General features: G+C 39.4%; 1 protein-coding gene across 1 annotated transcript in view; it reads right to left on the reverse strand.

Annotated features, from left to right (window-relative positions):
• The window catches only part of MKL1 (megakaryoblastic leukemia (translocation) 1), a 101,485-nt gene that overhangs the window by 68,809 nt on the left and 11,611 nt on the right, over positions 1-21,065 (reverse strand). Inside the window, exons 3-4 of the mRNA XM_017737736.1 lie at positions 15,442-15,505; positions 5,440-5,701 (exon numbers count right to left, since the gene is read on the reverse strand). Of these exons, the coding sequence (XP_017593225.1) occupies positions 5,440-5,701; positions 15,442-15,505 (326 nt within the window). The remainder of the gene's footprint in view (positions 1-5,439; positions 5,702-15,441; positions 15,506-21,065) is intronic.

Raw genomic sequence — 21,065 nt, forward strand, 5'->3', positions numbered from 1 at the left:
ACACTTAAAACAGCAAAACCAGCAACAGAAGTCCTTACACAGACAAAACAGCTTGACTTGTTTAGCAAGCAGTTTAAATTAATGAAAAAGAAATGGTTTTTAAACAGCTATCAAATTATGTGTCTAATGTTCATCCATCAGCCCTGAACCTTGAAACCTCAAGGCAAACTGAAGAGAGAAACTGGAAAGGAAAAACAGAAAGGAGAGGAATAGTACAAGCCAGTGATTGTAGAAGGGTGTTAGTCTTGTTAACTTGATAAGGAACAAAAACTTTGTTGAGAGCTAACTTGTTAAAGCCACGACATTAAAGCTGCCTTTGGCATTATTCTTTCCAGCTCAACTATTCCCCCCCCATCAGTATTTAAAAGTTTGTTTAAAATATTTCATGGAGATTACCACTTCTCAGTTGTTTGGTAGCTCCCATCAGTAACAGGCCAGTCATTTCTGTCATGCTCTGGATCTCATAGCTCTATCAGACAGCATGCTAAATTTATAGTCTCGTGGGACATAAAGTCTCTTAACACAAATCTATCCAAGACAGACTGGTTGTTTTTGTTCTAACAACCATTCCCCGTACTCTCACACAAGAGAAAACAGCAAGTCTCACTGGAATGTGTGTGAAGGACAGATCAGAGAAAACTATATATTTTCTGTCTTGGTCCTTTTGCTACAATACAAACTTAATCTTCTTCACATCTAAGTTCTGGATGAGGCAGTAACCACCCCTTGGTAATTATATGTAACTTTGAGTCACACTATTCCAGAAGGCAGACATATACTAGAAGAAAAAAAAAAAAAAAAAAAAAAAAAAACAAACCCCCAAACCCACGCCAAACCACAAAAACTGAGAAAACAATTTCAGAATACTCTTATCTCTTTAAAGTCCTTTCTCAGAAATAAAATACCATCCTTGTTTATAAGTAAACATGCCTAGCTTCTCAAATGAGTTCATGAGTCACATAATTCACTTCTTAAAAGGACAGTTTATGGTATGATTTTAAGAAAACGTTATTAATGTTTTTAAAGTCAGAGTAACAAGAAGACAATAATAAAATTTCCAAACCCCTACAATGAGTTGTATTTGAAGTATTTGAATCTAACTGTATTCAGTGTAATGACAATTCAAAATGGGAAAGGGATAGCAGAGGAGGAAGGTAGAAATGTATTGCCTAATAAAAGAATTATAGGAGCAAATCACCTACACAATTATTTAAAACAAAATAAGGTCCCCTAATACTCGTGTATTTTAGTAGTAAATGGGCATAAGAACACAGGCATTAAATTAGCTCTTTAGAACCATTTTAAAAGTTCAGCTCTGCAATTTCTGAGTATAATCAACAGCTTAAGTAGCAACTATTTATCCTATGCTTTGTACAGCACTAACACGAGTACCTTCCCATACCTAAAGCACATGCCTTTTGTGTGAGTTGAGTCATACTGAAATTCCACACATTCCAGCTAGACTCTTCCCCCAACACATATGGTTGCCTTTGTAGAAGGCAACTATCCCAGATCAAGTAAACCCCAAACACTGGCAAGCTGGTGCAAGTTCCGTCCAAACCGGTAATCATAAAATGCAACAGTTCACTGGAAAGAATGTTACCTCATCTTCAACAAGCCTGCAGTGAGAAGAAACCAGGACTGCCCTTGGGTTCTTAGACAATGTTTTTCATGACCCCTGGTCAAAGATAACTATGAACTCATCGGGGGGGAACAGGTCAAGAGAGAGAGTCAATAAGCTAGTGGAGCAATTACCGTAATTTGAAATGAAGGTGAAGGAGAAGGACTTTTTTTTTTTTTTTTTTTTTTTTTTAAGAAATTATCAAACTACCTAGGATTTGTATACTCATCAGCTGGGGGTTTTCTCTTTTTTTTGTAAATGCATTCATCAGGGACTTGTTCTAATCCTGCCCTAAGGGCTGGGAAAAGTTATCTTGGCATCTTAGTACAGGTGACTTGAGAAAAATCAAGATATACTGAAGAGCTTCAGATGACTCAGTATGGTCTTTTTCTGGCTTGTGTGGCAACAAATGAGTTGGTCACAGGCCTTGATGAACATGGGTAGAAAAAGAGAAGGAATGTAAATCTGGACTAGAAAACTCACTTTGAAACACAAATTAAATAACTACACCTTAAATGTCCCATTAAGCTTGATGTTTAAATAGAACCTAATAATTTTGTCAAAATAATTTACTAACACCTTACCACATAAGGTGTCCTTCCACTGAAGTGACAAAAAATTGTTTCCTAGCTACCTGTGTTCAAATGCTTCATACTGGATTTCTATACCCTAAATATCTTCTATTGCATTTTAACTGTGTAACTTAGCAGCAGCTGTTCAGTCAGGTTGTTCAAGGTCTTTACACTCGTGTCCAGCTGTACCTATCCTTCCAGGTACTCACGCCTACAAGGAGAATGCATAGCTGTGATAAGGGAGAATATGAAGAGAAGTCTGGATCTGAAACAAACCAAAAGCAATTAAAAAAGCCCCAGAAACTGTGTCTGACTGCTCTTCAGTTCTAAGAGAAGGAAAAAAAGTTTTAAAAGCCATCTGCAGTCCTAGGGCACATGGCAGCATGCGTATACAGGACTGCACTCCCAGTTTTCCCATGGGATACATAATTCCATGATGCTTCACAAGCCAAAGAAATTGCTATTTTAACTCAGCTAATAGTTTATGTTCCAGAACCACAGTCAGTCACAACAGATACTGTACAAACCCATGCAATGCTTTTCTACAGATACCTACAGATAAGCCAAGTCTGTTTACCAAAAGCTACAGAAAGAGTTAATCTGTTAGAAACTCTCAGCTAAGTAGTTAGTTCAGCTGTGAGTCAGCAGTGCCTGTCTAGAACTGCAAACAGGAGACCCTTTGACACAGATAGGCAGCTTCCAGCAAGTCTCTTTCTTACCACCTCCTCCCCTCCCACTGCCACTCAGCTTGCATCTTCCTCATACCTTGAATTTGGCAAGTTGTCACAGAAGCAGTTTGACTGCACAAGATATATTCTACAACCACTTTGGATTGCTCAAATATTTAAGCAGATTGCCATCTCAACTGGCAGATCATCTCTGAACGTTTTTTAACATGCTTAAAGCCAAGGACACAACAACAACAAAGATACACCATATTTTAAAAAGGAGTTTTAACAAGCTCAACAGCTTTCAACAGCTGTGCAACCTCCACCCCAAGATAACGAAGAAGTTCCCATTTGAAGGAAGACATTTATTCATTCAAAATGCATCAGCTAAATTTCTTAACAGCTCACTAAACCAAGTGTTCTTTTATGCTGTGACAGTTTGCAAATAACCATATTTCAACGGAACTTTTAACTCTCATAGTACTTTAATGAATGTACACACAAACAGCACACAACAAAATACTGCAGCCTAGGAGAAAAGAGCATTGTGTATCTCCTGTGTACCTCCAAAGATAAGGAATATTCAGGTAATCTAGCTCAGGGACTTCGGACTTTATGCCTCGCCTGAAAAGCTGCCCCTCCGGCAGTAAAATTCCCACTATTGTGCTAAGCCCTGATAAAGAATCAGCTCTGCAAAGACCCACCTAATGAGTCATTTCCGGGAATATCCTAGTTTTCTTTGGCAAATGCTTTGGGCAGAGGTGCTCCTTTTCAAATACTTTTAAAGCACAACTCTATTTTACCTGTTCCAGTCAAGCAGATTTGCAGCCCAAAATGACACAGCTTCAAAGCTGAGTCCATAAAAATAACATTATTCTGATAGAGGAAAACTATCTACTTCTGTAAAAGATTCCCAAAATACCAATTTTTAAACTTATCCCAACAACTGAATCCAGTGAAGACTTTTGCTCCCATACCAGAATATCCTTTCTTCTGAGCATAACAATACCATTCAAAGTTTCATTTTTTAAGATGTAAAAATCAAAATGTCACCTTCAGGTGGCCAGCTGTCAGGTGCTGGAAACAAAGGCTCATATGCTTTTCCCATGTTCCAGCTCACTATCACTTTCAATGTTATCTCAATTAAATTCCATTTGAAATCCTTCCTTGCCTTCGTAACTATAAAATGCCCAAGTCTACCATTAGCTGAGATGTACTGAGATCACAGTCTACCTTCCTGACTAAAATTCCAATTTTCTTCTATTCACCATCACCACCTTTATCTCCATCTGTTGTATTTTATCTTAGAAGACTGCAAACATTAAAGATTAGAAGTTTTTTGTTCTGTTATTGCCATTTCTATCTTCTCCATTTTTTGTAAACATAACTGTGATCACATAATGATGGTATAATGTATATGAATGAGGAAACTCTTTTTAACCTCTTAAAAACCCAACACTTAATCAATTTAAGTTAATCAATTCTTCCAAATTGCAAAATACTGATACACTATTCAGAGAAAGGCATGGTCATTTTCTGGAGATAAAGATCCAGCCATGTTAAGTGAGGTACCCCTTCAATCCAAATTACTGTCCTCAGTGCACATATTCTAAATCACATTACCATAAGCATTGTTTTGGCTATAAAGCCACTCTGAAGCTCCCCAGCATTTCTAATATACTGTGCCATGCAACCCCATAATGTCCAACACTGTAAGGTGCACAGGACTCGACCATGCTCAAATCCACAGTACCTTGCAGGTGATAGCATGAATTCAGACTGTAGCAAGACCCTCATATTGCCAAGAGTTACCAACATATACCCCAGAAGATGGGGTGAAGGGAGATCACCAAAAGGAATTCACAAACAGAAGCCACCACGTATCAAATGGTTTCATCACTCTCTCAGAGGATGAGTGAACATGCAAAGGCTTTCATGGCAGCCTGGTGATCCTGAGCTTCAGGCAGTTAACAGTCTTTAAAAGCCAGGAATTCTGGTCACTGAGTGACCCTGTATTTTGCCACTATATAGTTGCCCATAAGGTACCTGCAACTTGAAACATACACAGGCCATTCTCACTCTAGGACCAGAAGGCCTACTGGGGCATTTAATTTTTAACTCTAGGTCTTGCTTCTCCTTCCAGGAAGTCTGAAAGGACCTATCAGACATTTGCAGTGAGAAGGTTACTCATTCTTGGTAAGTGTAGACCAAGGTGGCAAAGAAGAATCTACAGATGGCTACAGACTGGAGGTGAGCTATCACTTCGCTTCACTGACTGTCTCAGCATTGCACAACTCAGTCACCACGAAGTACAGGGAAGCTGTTTCTGGTATTCACCTAACATAATAATATAAAGCATTTATCACTGGAACTCTGTGGAACTTCCACAGCCACTAACATCAATTCTTCCAATCAAACAGTGTAAATAGGTTTTGTCAACTCTAAATCATTAGTTTTTCCTACCAGAAAAACATAGTAAGAAGCAATAAAATGCAGATCTGTCATCAGAACGTGTACCGTGACACCACCACTTGGTGAGGACACACTACATGAGACATGAGCACACTGCACCCCTTACCATTCTTCCTTTCACTGAGTGGAGGGAGGTTGGGGTTCCGGCCATGATGGAGGTTGAGGGTCAGCTCGGGCTGCAAGGAGAGCTCCTGCAGCTCATTGGCAACAGCTTCGCTCTGCGGGCTGGGGGCCGCTGACAGCGACACCAGCACCGGCTCATCTTCATTTTCGCCAGCCCCTCCTCCGTCCAGCCCATTTCCAGCAATGACGGAAGGGGGCAGGCACACCACGCCGGAGAAATCCACTTTGGCTTTCGTGATGGCAACCTGCAAGACAAAGCAGAAAAATATAGACCGTAAATCTCACATGACAGTCTTAGCCATACGCCCAGTTCGACGTGGTGTCTTCCATGCTATAGAGAAACACGTTGAGTTCGTGTGATCATTATCAATTGAAATCCAACGAATCGCTGAACCTTGCTCAACTCAGCAGTTTAAAAACTTGTATAGACCTCCAACAGCATCACCACAGAAACTACTGATGAAGCTACAGATCATTATAATTTTCTTAGAAAGTATGAGAACATTCTCCATTTTTGGTGTTTTAGGAACCCAGTCTTGAGAAGACAGACTGAGTCACTGCAGTGAAGTCAGCCTATTTGGAACCTTGCTGAACTCTTGACTACTGTCCTTTTATATCAGCAACAGTGTTTTAACAACAGTCTACCTGAAATCCAGTCAGGTAAAGTAATCCTTCATAATAAACTTGGAAAGACAGCTGAGTATGACAAATGAGGATTTTCAGATAAAAATCAACTGCATTTCAAAAACTAATTCTCTTGTTCCATTCTCTCCTCCCCATTTACAGTCAGTGAAAATGAATAAAAGAAAAATATTCCACATAAACAAAAAAGCTTTTCTGCCTCAAACCTCAGCTACAGTAACCAAAATGTGCAATACATAAAGGGCTTTAATGAAATAAGTGATTTTTAAAAGTTTTATTATATTTCCATAATTCTTTAAATAAGTATTCAAAAGCCACTACTATGTTCAAATTAAAATTCTTTTCTGTTCAGTAGTTTAAACAGAAACAAACCAGCTGTAAGTCTCCAGTGAAATGGTTACTGTGTCAACATTTAAACAGTAACGGACATTATACAAGGGCAATCATATTTGGTTTTGATTAATGAGGATGGAAGTCTCCTGCTTCTTAGCATGCTGCTGTTTCAACCAGTCTAATCTTGGAAGACTCTGCTGCATTGTTGTAATTTAGCAAGCAAAAGGTATTTGCAGAGGCTAACCTCAAACTTCAAAAAGATGCGGGTAAAACAACCTAAATAAAAACCATCAGGATAATCCTCCAGAATTCAATCAAAAAACAAACTTGAAACAACTAGTTTAACAATATAGTTTTTTATTAAGTATTCCCCACTTAACCCTCATAATTAACCTGGATAAGTGTGACAACATCAACACATCCATAGCTGACAAAGGAGCTCAAATAGTCACTTCCCCCATTTGCGTATTTCAGTTGATTAGCAACATTTGTTCTGTAATATCCAGAATAAAGTTATAAGTAGTACAAAAATTTGTTTCAAAAATGTGTTCAGTGTATATTTAAGACAACAATAAGAATTTACTGGTAATGAAAACATTATTTCATCCATGTTGTCATATATTCATTCCCAGAACCCTATGTCATGATCTGAACGGAAGCAAAGAAAAGAAGGGTGGAGAAAAAAGCAGAAAACAACAAAAACCACCAACCGAAGCTGGTGCTTGTTAAAACAAATGAGACTGAGCCAAACCTTACTGCCATATGAAGTATTTGCTTTTACTTCAGTTAAAATTTGGCTAGAAAGTGCCTACCCCTTCCCTGATATTTTTGCTGTCCAAAGCAAACATAGAATCATATCCATTTGACAGCAAATTGTAGCGGTAATCTGAAAAGAGAAAAAATTGGTATCATGCCCTTCTCTTAACAATGGATAGAGAAGACCTCAAAACACACACCCTTAAACCACAGACTTAAAAGAACAGAGTTTGGTACACCACAACAACCTTTGCAAAGGCTGGAAAGAGTTAAAACACAACCAATATAGTTGGCCTCAGGCCCTGTCCCTGTAGGATGGGAGACTTGTGGAACGGGGCTAAAAGGAAGAGTAATTGCCCAGTTAGGAGGCTGGCTGGTAAGGGCTGCTGTCACCACATTAGAGGAGCCAAAGCCAATCTGCTTTATGGAAGGAGACGTACTGAAGACATTACACTTTGCCTAGTTCCACATGGTGGTCAGATCATGCAGAAGCACAAGTGCAGCCAGGCCTGAAATCACAAACAGGTGACAGACATATCTAACACTCACTCCACAAGGATACGGAATGGCAGAATTCTCAACCTTCCCTCCTCAATCTACTCCAGAAAAAAAAAGATTTCCTTCCTCTTCTCAAAAGGTGAAAAAAAACCTTGACATGTTTCAAATATGTAAGATCTGCTTCAACTAGATAAACAGAAAATGTCTTCAGGAACTTCAAACATATTGGATTTTCTTTTCAAGAGGAATTTGTAACCTGCATGATGAACTAGGAAAATCACATTTCAAACACCACTTTAACAACAGTGTTGTAAAACAGAATCTATTTCCCTAATCAGTATATTGACATTAGCCAGACTACTGAAACTCCATCATTTATGAAAAAGCAGGGTACCAAGCCACAGTAAAAGCAGTCCAGCAGAGCCAGCTACAGCACAACAAGGAGCAAGAGACCCATGCTCACACACCAGTTTGCTATGTGACCTTGAGCAACACCATACCAAACCATGTTAATTAGTACTGGGATTACAAACCAGAGCTCCTCCAGTAAATTGTCCAATGAAACTTCATCACAGTAGCTGGACTATCTACAATTGTACCTGAACCTGCACATTTCCTAACTCATGCAGAAAAAGACACAGATGGAAGGTATCTTAATCCTAGCTGGCATGTCAGTCAGTGTTTGTCCCACATCAAAGGAACACAGCTTAAGCAAAACTTGACTTGACACTCATTCTTGCTCTGCCACTATGTCCTGAATTGCGCCAGAAGTGCTGCTTGTAGAGCCATACTGTGAACTGTATCAGAAAGCTGATCCAGCTGAAATGCAATCTTTCATCTGGATCAATTCCTCCATACATGGCACAGCTGAACCAGCACGGTACAGTGGAACACCGCCACAAAATTAAAAAATCAGTCTGACTCTGTGCATCTCAAACAATCTGGACAACAATTCTGTCCAAGAAGGGCTGCAGCTCAAATAAAACTAAACTGGGGTTAACCATTAAACTATTGCCTTTGGTAAGCCTGTCTTCTCCTTACTCCATATCACCTCCCACTTCAGACCAGAACAAGACTCTGCAATGACACACATTAAACCAATTAGAAAACCGACCCAGGTGTAAAAGCCAGTCTTTTGGTTCACACTCCTGCTATATCAGGTCCCTGTTTGATGTGCAGTACCACCAGCACTTGTGCTGGCACTTCACAAGGACAGAACCAGATTATACCATTAGTACATCCAAACATCCAACCTCTTCCTAAGGGAAAGAGAACTCTTTTTCAGATCAGTGCCAAGTCTTAGTATGGAACACATCCCCACATGAAAAAAAAGAAAAAAGGCATCCAGTCCTCAAGATTACAATAAAAGCTATCATTGGATGAGTTTGATTTAAATGTTTTCAATTAAAAGTCTGATGAGGGCAGAGAGGGATTTGAAAGATGCTTTGAGGATTTATAATCATTCATGCCACAATGTTTGGAAGTCCTGTGAAAGACATGGAATCCTTTCCTGCAACCAACATAAGTCTGTTTCTAGACTTCCCAGACAGTTATACCACTCTATAACTGTCATTGTAGAATGATCAATCAGATAGTTACACACATTAATATCTAGAACCTAATTAAAATTTTACAGTGTTTGTTTTCCTGTCATTTCCAACCAGACTAGAAACTTTCCCATAGAGAAATGTGCCATGCCATGATCTTTAAGTGAGTCATCCAGAAGCTGATGGATAGTAGTAAGACCAAGTATTTCTTATCCTTAATAAGGGTTTCAGGGTAAGTACCCTCAAGGATTTGTATCTGTTGCCTAACCAGGCAAAAGCTTTCTATCATGGCATTTTTCTACTTTCAGGCCAGCTGCTTCTGGGACAAGAGTGGCTGTGATACCACAGATGTTCTACAGCAGCAACATCAGCTTAAGCAACCTTTAAGTCCTCCACTGTCCAGCTGCTCATTTCTGTCCCTACACTGTCCCTTCTTCGACTGGGGAATCTTATTTAGCTGAAAACCAGACATTTTTTCCTGGGTATTCAATAAAATCAGTTCCCCAGGCTATTGCCAGCTACACACACAGCTGTGTACCATAGTGCATGTGTCCATATCCAACATAAATGTTGGATAGATTAAACTATTTAATAAGATGACTGCTACCAAAAGTAGCCATCCTGATTTCTTTTTTACTTCCTTGTGCCTTATTCTCCCTCATGATAACCAAGTTTTTGCGTGGCTGGCTGGCAAGCCACATCAGCAACAGATGCAGATTAAAACTAGTAGTGTGTGTGTGTGTGTGTGTGTGTGTATGATCAGGTCAAACTGAACACAGATCAGTTTCTTGATCTGGTTCAGCCTGTGCTGGCTGACAGGAGGTGAGGAATGAGCAGGCTGCACTGCTCCTTTTGTTGGCAGTGCCAGTTTAGTGTCTAACCAGAGGATGTGGTTGTATGATACAGCTAAGTTGATCTAAGCCAGCTCTTGCCAAAAGGGGCGGTCTTGGATGCATGCCTTTGTTGCTTCCCTGTGCCAACATTGGTGCTTGTCTGCCCTCATGATGGGATGATTAATGGAGCTAAAATGACAGGAAACTAATCCTAAACCTTTCTCCCCTCCCAGTTTACTTTTCACTAGCTTACTGTTGGGCAGACAGATTTCCATACTGTACATGTCTGTCCATTTCGTTTCCCTCTCACCTTCCAGGCTTTGAGCTATCCTTCAGTGATTCTGGATGAGCAACTTTAAGAGGAATTTCTATGAGTAATTTTGTCACATGGTAAATGCAAAGTGGAATACTGTTTTTACCAATGACTAAGATAATCAGGTTTCCTGTGTGTTTACTGGGATATGGTGTTGCAATAGCAAGAGGATGCGCTTAAACAGCTATTGTGTAAAACAAGCATCAGAGCAGTTTAGTCTTTGTAGTTTGCAGGCTTGATAAAGGGAATACTTTTCTGAAAATTCTTAATGGCTGTGGTTCTTAATCCTATACCTTGTGCAAAATTGATGCTGTCTTGTCTGTCTGAAATTGAAGTATTTAAATGCCTTCAGAAGTTAGAAATGGATAAAGATTATTTATATGTTTACAAGTAATGTCCACTGTTTCTCTTGATCTCTCAGATCCATTTCCCCCCAGGTGTCATGGTTCATGCTTGTAGGGTTGTAACAGTGGTTTTGTGTTTTATATGAACATAATTTAAAAATTCCTCGTTTCTGAGAGCATGCTATGGCTCTGCATCATTTTGGGAATATTCATAATTAAGATCTTGACAGTCAGTATTTAAACGAACCAAGGAACACTGTCACCTTCCCTTACATGAAAACTCAATAACCAGAGTAAAACATACAGTAAACATATTTCAAATTAAAACATAAAAGAAATTTTTAAATAAGTAAAAATCAAAGAAGCACCGGGAAAAAAACCCAGAACACATACAATTCCCAAATCAAGAAAGGACACCTCTCTAAACAGCTCTCCCTTGTTTCCATTATAGGACCAAGTTGCCAGGGCAATAGCAATTTCCTACTGATTTAAGAATTGCTAAGCAACCTCCAGCACCTAACAGCAACAGCATGTGTGTGCAGCTGGGCTATTTTGAGTAGACAGGGCATTTTTTTATTTTAAACTTAAGTGCAGCCTTCTGTTAAATGATTATGCCAGCTGAGATCATCCAGCTAAGAGACAAATCTTGGGGCAAAGTGGTTTTAAGTGGACAAATCTTTGAAATGAGCGAGAAGACTTGAAGAGAATACCATGACATGCCCAAAAGCAACTATACCCCCCAGGACATCACAAATTAAAAGAATAACCCAGGAGAAGTGAAGTTTTCAGCAGGTGGAAGCAGAGGCACCACATTAGCTTGAGAAGTTATAACAATCAGAGTGAGAGATATCTTTAGATATCAGAGTCACCAAAAGGAAGACCTATAAAGTTGTATTGAAAAAATTATTTCAGCTCCTGTCAGTCAGCTTAACTTAGGCACACAACTGTTGGCAGAATTAGCTAACATGATGACACTGTCCATAAAGAATATACAGTAGAGTCAGCAGTGAGGCAAACATCACAAAGACTGTATCCTGGAAGAGGTACAGTTTTGAGGACTTCTTCAGGAACCGCCTTAAGAAACCAAACTATGCAGACCACTAAAAAGAGGCCACCTTAGATTATGGAGTTTTATCTTAACACACACATTCCACATGCATTTGACTTCTGCAAAATGAATCTGTCATCAGCTTCCTTCACTTTCACAGTATTTGGGAGCAGGGACGGGCAGAGGGGCAAAAGCAGTCAAAAAGTAACCAAATTTGTTCTGGATTAGAACCAGTGATTTGGAGGTATAAACTGTCCATTCTACCATGATCACAAGCCACTACCCTGCAAAGCCTGTATTATAAAGGCAAAGATGGCAACACATGGGAATGAAGATGCTGGTAAAACACAGATGAGCACAACTTTATCCGAGCTAAAGAACCGGACTCTGTATGTGTACTGTGCCGGTAACACTGCAGTAACAGAGGATATCTTTGAATCTTCACCGTCTCTCTCTCTACTACCACCTCCAACAAATCTAGCAGCACAAGAGTCAAAATATGCTTGGGCCAGCAAGAAATGTTATCAGACAAAAGGCATGAACAGCTGTCTAGAGACGTGAGGACTTGAGGGAGAAAAGATGCACATCTAGTCCAAAGCAATCAACTGCATCATTTGTGGTGTAGACAAACACAGCCTTGCACATGATTTTAACAACCACTCATCAATAATGATATTTCTCAAGCCCTAGATATTTCCTTCATAAAACATTAACATTTCCTTCACTCCATCCAGCAGTGATAGAAATTTTTTAAGAGGTCTTGAAAAATGATTAAACATTAATTTCTTAAAGCCCACAAATAGCAAGCTAAGAAATGTAGTTTGACATTCCAGCTATTTTTTCAGAAATATTTTTCATTCTTCAATACTTATTTGGAGGAACTTTGTGGCTTTCAAGCTCATGGAATTTTGGGTACACAGAGAACTGATAATACCAAAGCTAGTTTGAAGATTAGCAATGATATTTAGAACAAACAATCCTTGCTGAAAAAAAAAAAAATGAACTCTTCACCAATTTCTGAAGTTCTTACTTTTGTTCAGAGCATGAATGAGGACATCCTTCTAATTTCAGAGGACATTAAGCCTCAAACTGGTAAAATCCTTTATAGACACCTAATTCTCTCATACCACTCAGTGTGTGAATGAATGATCTAGCTTGTGAGACTAAAGATCATAGCTACTGAAGAAATAACAATTTCTGCTGAAGTTCAAAGAACAAAAGAGAGCAAAAAAGATGTCATGTGTCAGTGGGTACGCTAATGTATATTAGACCTTGGCCACGATAGAGCTCAACATCACAATTAAAAGAAGAATTCAGCCTACTGCTACCAAGCTGTTGGTTCCTGCTGCTTTCCTTTTGTCTAATGATTGTGCACCCATGGGGTGACTCAGCTCAGCCGAACCAGCAGACGATTCACTCTGTGAAAGATCAGAAACCATTTTTTCCCTGATCAGTCAGCTGGCTGGCCGTGCCTTGTGGCTGCACAATCACCAGCTCTGATGCAAAGGAAGCAGCAGGAGTGCATGGCTGTGCAAAGGTTTGACCTGCCTCTGCAAGAGCAGCACACTGAAAGATCAACTTAACTGTAATGTCAAAGAGCACACTTAAATATCTAGCAGCAGTGCCAACTTAGGCAGCCTGCTACACATTCCCACTCTCATACCTTCCTCAGTGTGAAACCAGCATAAATCTTAGAGAGACAACATGTACTGGACCAGATGAAAAATTATCTAGAGAAAAACACTTCTTTCCAGGAGGATGTGTTCTCCAGAGTGGCTCACCATGGCCACAGTAACAGCTATGCCAGCAAAACAGAGGGAGCTGAGAAAGGGAGCAAGCTGTCTGAGCCTGTGCTGCTCCCAAAGAAATGCATGATATGAACTGCAGTGTGTTTGGAACAGACTGCCTGCTTTCCACCACCTTCTGACTGGCTGGCTTCCTTGCAATTGCTGTTTGATGCACCTTTTAAAATTTCCTTCATGTTAAAGGCAAAGCATTCCTCCCCACCCCATAAGGGCAAGTAGTGGAAGCAATGGATTCAGCTAGCAGCAAAGGCATGTGGCAGTGGACGCCTACAACCGATGGAAGCAGGGAGGCTACAGCAAACTAGAAGAGGGAATGCTGATGATCTGCAGCCAGATGTGAGCTTTGACTTGGAAAATCACAGCTGAAAAAGTATGAAGGAACTCTTGCTGAATATGGATTTAGAGCAGACTGAGATGAGAAAGTCATTGGACAAGACAAGCATGGAAGGAAGACCTCAGAAGAAACGCTTTCAGACAGAAAACTTGAAATTTGAGTCTAGAACTGGATGACAGGACATAATGAAGTGGTGACTTGGGCAAGGCAAGAAAGACAGCTCAGGGAAAAATCTAGACTAAAATAAAAGAAAACATTTTTTTTAATTATAAATTTTTCACAGAAAAAGAAGAATTAAAACAAAGATAAGGTAGTTAAATTTCAGTCAGCTCAGTTCCTGGCACAAACACGCATTGCAGCACAAAGCAGCAGGCAAAACTGCAAAACCGTAGAATCTTAAGGATTTTTTGGCAAGGTTTTTTGGCAACTTACTTTTGTGTGTCTGAGGAAGTAGTTTCACATTTTATCTAATTCAGTCTGACCACGGGCTGTGACTGAGATTGTATGTCCATATTGTATCACCTCACCACAGTTTGAAATTCTCACCTTCTCTTTCAAGTAGTAACACTGCAGCCGTAGAGCAAGTCAATTCAGCTTGCTGTTCTGATGGAAAGCTACACCTTGAAACATGCTTATTTGCCCATCGTGATAGCAACCTGAACCATGCAACCATAGATTCCTCAGATCTCATTAGAAAAACAAAAAAATACAAAAAAACCCCACCCTAAACCAACAAACAGAGGAAAAAAAAACCAGAAGAGCAGAGCCCACTGAAAAATGACAGCTTTCAGTCACCTCATGTGAAGTACAGTGTAAAACCAAGCCTGAAACAGTCTGCAAGAAGTTTTCTGACCCCAGTCACATTCTTTAGTCATGCCAGTATGAAACTGTCTACAGAAATTAAACCAACTGGTTTTGTCTCTGCTTCCCATCAACGGACACTGGGTGTAGGATTCAAATTTCTTTGCATTTATTGGCACCTTCTAATGCAGCTACCCAGCATGACATTCACTAAGTGGAATGCCCAGCAACTGATTTACTAGATATTCTGTTCCCTTTTTCCCTTACAACAGCTGACTTTCCACCCTTGGATTTCCCCACTACTGAAAACAGGTAAGAACTTTCTTCAGTGATTCATAGAGAAGCTAAGATCAATATTACTGTCTTGTTTAAGCTAACCAATTTATTGAAAAGAAGTAGCAAGTGCTCCCTAACATGGAAATCTAATCAATGTGAGTAAAGAACATGGTGTTCACCCAATTCACAGGATACCAAATTCAACTGCTTTCTTTGAAACAAGTCTTACTAATTGCTCACCAGCACTGAAAAGTGGACATGTGTGCTGTTTATACTCTTTTAACACTATAAAGTCCTTGCTGCACAGCTGTCACACTTGACACTAAAACAAATTCAAAATATTTTATCTCTAAACAATACTATCCCTCACTTTTAGTGACTACAAGCAATTTTCAATTCAAAACCTAAGAACAAAAGGTGCAGACTAAAGACAGAAAAAAGAACACAATACATACCTTACTCACAGTTCCCACGGACAAACCCAGCTCACTTCCATGCCAGCAGCTCTCTCCCCAGACACTGAAAGAGAAAACAGGACACAAATACTCAGAGATTTAAAAACAAACGACCAAACAAACCAAACACAGCCCATTTTCTCCTTTAAGAGTAAGGAACAAAGTCCTTTATCTGGGATTCTTTTTAAATAGAATCTCTAATTCATTTGGTACACACTACAGAAGTTGGATTGACATACCATCAAGACTGCCATGCTGGTATACACACACCCATGCTACTTGCAGAGCAGAATTTTTATTTTAGGACTGCTGCTTTGTCAGTTCTGAAGAATGCATTGTTTGAGATCTACTAAGGCAGAATATTCACCAAATCATACACTCAATTTTCCGGTCCGTGTACTGAAATCATTCTTAAACACTGGATAGTAGAACTTGAAGACAGTTATAACTAGCTTATCACAGCAGGTTACCCATCCACACAAAAACAGGGAAAAGATAAAAGTACATTACAGAGATCTGTCAAGACAGCAATGGGAATTCCATTTTGGAGGAGGGGGAGAAGAACCATCCCGTGCACCTTAAAAACTCACAAATGTACTGAAGTAACACATCATTTTCTTTGGCAATACAGTTCTAACAGGTGTACACAGCAGTACCTAACTAGAAGATAATTACTTCGGAGGCTCTGGAAGATTGCTGTCTCAAATGGCAATAAAAAAGGTCAGAAGTTGCCATGCTTCCACTCCTACTTCCTTAGCCACCTTTAAAAAAAATACGCATCATCAAAGTTTCCATTCCATTTCCTCCTCCGAGCTTTTCAGACTTTAGGGCTTCCTACCCACCAGAAGCACAGAACTGCAGTCGAGATGCCATGATATTTTGTCAATAAGATAAAATAAAAAAGAAACAGGCACCTCCCCAAATACAAACTTCAGACCAGATGGACTTTGGACATGAGTATTAACATAGTTCCAGTGAAAAGGAAAAAAAATTTTTAAAAAATACATATATAGAATAAGCTATCTACTACTTCAACATCAGAAGGAATAAGACCAATTAGACTGATTAGGCTTAATGCTTGGATAGTCAGCATAACACAAAATGTGAGTTTTCTGATCCCCAACAAATAAAAGAATTTTATTCTGTTTACACTGTTCAGAAGGAGCTACAGGTAATGAATTGCATATGTACTTGGTCAACTCTCCTCCACTTAACTCCTCTAATTTGAAGGAGAAGGGATTTACAATACTGGTACAAATGGAAAAAAAGAAGTAAGGACACTACTGCTTCAGAGACTTCCCTTCCAGAGAATATTTCTATTTTTCTCTGAATAAAATGTGCCAGGGCACATTAATCATGGCTGTATCACAGAATCACGAAGTCATTCTGCCACCTCTTACAGTATTTGTCATCAAGTCAATATTTAGAATTACTTACAACTACTGAATTAATTTCATGTGAGAACCCATAATAAGTAATTACTTTTCTTTAATAAAGCAGTCAAACTGATACAACTGTAATTAAAACATAATAATGATGCAAGACTACGCAATGAAGTATATACTTACAGTGTACCTTTTACAGAATTGCAGATCCTAGATTTTTTAACAGGCAAGGCAAAAAGGCCTCAAGAAGTCAAGGAAAGTCTTCCACAAAGATGGTAAACAATTAACCACTGTTAAGAGTTTGCTACTCCAACACGATGAACAAGGTACCAGAGAATTTGGCAAAACAATTTTCCTAAAACATTCTTCTGACTGCATTAAGCACATAACATCAAAATTTAATCGTGATGATGTTGATTCTTTAAATCACAAATTATAAGTGAGTGAAATTTATCCATATATTAAATCTTGACTTCAGTGCAAGTTTTTGGCATAGCTTGGTTTTCAGTGGGATTTTTATTTTTTAGTTTGCTGTTGCTTCGGGATTTTTTTTTTTTTTTGGAGACTCAGATATCCCTGAAACCACTTTTCACACATGAAAGCGTGGAGAAGTTAGCAATGCATTTCATTTGAAGATTTCTGCTGGCCAATCCCTAATTTCCAGTAATCTTGGTTCACTGAATATTATCCTCCAATTTAAGATTGCAACAGCACTGATAAAGCTGAACAATCACCATGCTGCTGCATTTAGTTTCCAGCACTTAAGATCCATGTTCTCCAGAATCTCAATTGACTCAAGACAGGTCCAACACTGAGTCTTTTCCTGATCTGCCTATCCTGGTAGAGGGAATCTGCGAATTTTTTACAGAAGCGAAACCCCACACCCAGTCAAAATAATCTTTGTATTTTCTTCAGTGCTTTTTTTTTCCAGAAAACTTCAAACTGCTGAATACCCCAGGTCTGAAGAACGTATCAAGCTATCCCTAATCAGATGGGAGGGTGAAGCAGAAGGGGAGGAATCTCCCTTTACACCCCAGTTCTACATCCCTTCCAAGGCATTCATAGTCAACAACCAGCCAACACAAAACACCAGCCTGGACAGACATCTCACCTGGCACAATATGGTACACACATACACTGATTTTTTTGGCATCTTTTCAAAAACTTAGCACTTTCTTTCAGAAAATAAGGTGTATATATGTGAACATACAAACACGCACTTCAGCAAACAGGACAAATTATTGCAACAACTTTCTTGCCTTAACTTATTTACTTCTCCTGACTTTCCAAAACTTCCATTAGCCTTCTCAGGTGCCTAGAGATCCTTGTTCTCCCATGCAGAACTCATCCTTCTGGACATCGGACATTTTTCTTACTTTCTCTACTAAGAACTCAAGTTTTATTCCAGATACTCTGGCCAATAAAAGGCCAATTTTAAAACGTTCAGTCCCATTTGCCAACAAAGTTCCTGCTCAGTCTGAGATGGTTAAAGTATTGCATCCTGCAATTTACTGCTTAGTGATCTGAACCCCAAATAGGAGATAACTGGCTTGCAATAGGCATGAACAGTTGTCAATTTTTTTTCTAATGTGTGTGCTATTAAGCTAAGAGATGCTGCAGGTATAATATATTCCTATCGTTATCCTTATTCACTCACTCTGTGGAATTTCAATCCAGCTTCAAAACGAAACAACAGAAAACCCAGACACACCCTGCCTTCAAAATTAACAAGCCAAGCTTCACAAATATTTAGCAGAACAGCCTTACAACTGTAATGGAAGACAAGCTCTTTACTGCTCCTTCTATGCTGCAGTGAGTGAGCAAAGATTAATCTGATAACTGAAACATTTTCTGGCAAAATTCCACAGTTTAAACTGTTTTTGCTATTCTTTGCTCACAGCACAATCAAAACATTCCTCCAACACTCCTTTTTCCTCTCACTACAGTCAATGCAGGCAGAACTCTACTGTCCTAGATTTTCTGAAGAAAAAATAGTGTCATCTCTAAGAAATGCAGAAGTCTCATCTTGCTGATAAACTTCTCCATCCAATGGAAAAGTTTATATGTCAGTGTTTACATGTTCAAGCCAAATGGCTGCTATTCCAGTGATTACAACGGCTTATTGCCTTCACTGGTGACTTGGAGTTTCAGCGCGTCTGAACAACACAGAAACTCACTGACATGACTCGTAAGTCTGCTCAGAACATGGCAAGGCAGAATTCATATCCCATCCTTCCAACACCCAGACTGTCCCTCAGATGGAGGCTTTGAAAAGATTCAGACTCAAGTTATCTGCTCCTGTAAATCATGTCCAACAGGACATATGAGAGCGAATTTCGGACAGTTACATTAGGCCTAACATTAACACGGCCCTACCAGTCACTCAGAGAAAACTCTCATCTGTGTGCGGGTCCATCTTACACAGTGGAATAGAAATTAAGTTACAGTGTGGACTGTAATCACATTCTGCTGGGAATTGTATTGCTATAAAGATCACTACGGAGGGCAAAAATAGTAGTAATTTTTTTTTTTTTTAAGGAAATCATTCAAGTAGAGTCTTTCAAAGTTTTTTTCCAAAACTTTCTTTCTGAAGGAGGAAAAGCTTCCCTGTAATTGACAGAAAGTGAATCCTGTCTCATCTTTGCTCAGAGCTGTACCATCACACATGTAAACATTTGCAGAGAGAATGAGTTCATCATAACATGGGTATCTTTGTGTGTAAAGGATGATCTCATCTTAGTAAGCCTAAACAGGGTGTCAACCATATGGACCAGTCGTGCAATGAAGACATATCCTCAGTGCTCCACTAAACCACGGGAAGGGTAGGACTCAAGGAACCACACATCCCCTCCCTAGTGTGTCTATAACTAGTTGTAATTGCCAAATATTACCGGAAACATTAATTTGAGGTTGAAACAATCTGTGATGTAGACTGTCCCAGACCGAAATTAATTTCACAAAACTAGACATACCATTTCAGTCTCCTGTTCCCCTAACACGAAGACACTCTGAAGATGATGTGTAGTCAGCACATTTATTTGCCTCACTAGAAGATGGCAAAATAGGGAAATTTCTGCACTGCTTATGCCAGGGCCCCTGCACTGTGGTACATACACATTTCAATATGCACCCATGGCAAGCAGAGACAAGAGCAGCAGCAACTCCTGACCATGTCCAGGAGAAAGTTTTTCTTTCAGTGCCAAAAAGGCAGCCCCCAGTGATCAGCTGTTAACAAGTAACACGCTGGCACATGCAGCAGCAGCTACCCTGCTTCCTCTGCTGTGCTCCACACAAACCCTGCTTTTCTGGATCAGCAGGGCCCAAACAAGCTGAAATAGGAGCACAAGTAAATTAAGAAGGATAAGCAGAAGTAGTTGACACTGTAGTTTGTAGAAGAAGAGCAAAAGCAGATGGATGGCATGAGGTTAAGGTGCAAAAGAAATCTCCAATTAAAAGCTCAGCCTTTAGCTTTCAAGATTTAAAAATATATGTGACTCTGTGTTGCATTTCACCTTCTTACAGAGATGTTATCAATATGGCCGTGTGCCTAAATCCAAAATATTTCTTTGCACAAGAATAATGATGCTGCACACACACAAGAAAATGGGGGAGTGAAAGGGAAAGGAATGCTGCACAAACCAAATTCATTACATCAATTTCTGAAATATAAACCAAACTAATTTAAACAATTACATTACCTCACTCAGTGACAAATTCAAAAATTTATCTGTGTGGAAAATAAGTATCTTGAATAAGAAATAGGAAAGGATCAAAGGAAGCGAAATACTGTTAGTAGCCTTGTTTCTTCACATCTTAAAACAGTATAAAACTGAGGGCAGATTCTGTATATACTGCATGCACTGTTTGGCCTCTGCAAGGACAACCCACATTTAAAAATTTGAAGGTGCTGAATGACCAATGTGGCACATCTAAGACTGATAATGAAAACTGTCCTCACCCCAATGCCATTCACTTCCCCTGAAGAAGACACTTAACAGCATTTGCACTCCAGAAAGCATTCAAAGGTTGGAAGGTAAAACATACACATTAACCACACACACAGTATCCCTGAAGAACTGAACAGAGTATTTGACAAAGAAATGAGTTTCTGAATTCACACAAACTCATCCATTTCATCTGACACCCACACATAAAAGAAGAACCACAGGAACAGTTTTTAACTACAGTTCCTCTTAGCTGTAGCTGTTAGTGATCTGCTCCTCCACTCCAGCTATGCAT

The sequence above is a fragment of the Corvus brachyrhynchos genome, unplaced genomic scaffold, assembly GCF_000691975.1.
Source record: "Corvus brachyrhynchos isolate BGI_N302 unplaced genomic scaffold, ASM69197v1 scaffold56, whole genome shotgun sequence".
Classification (NCBI taxonomy): domain Eukaryota; kingdom Metazoa; phylum Chordata; class Aves; order Passeriformes; family Corvidae; genus Corvus; species Corvus brachyrhynchos.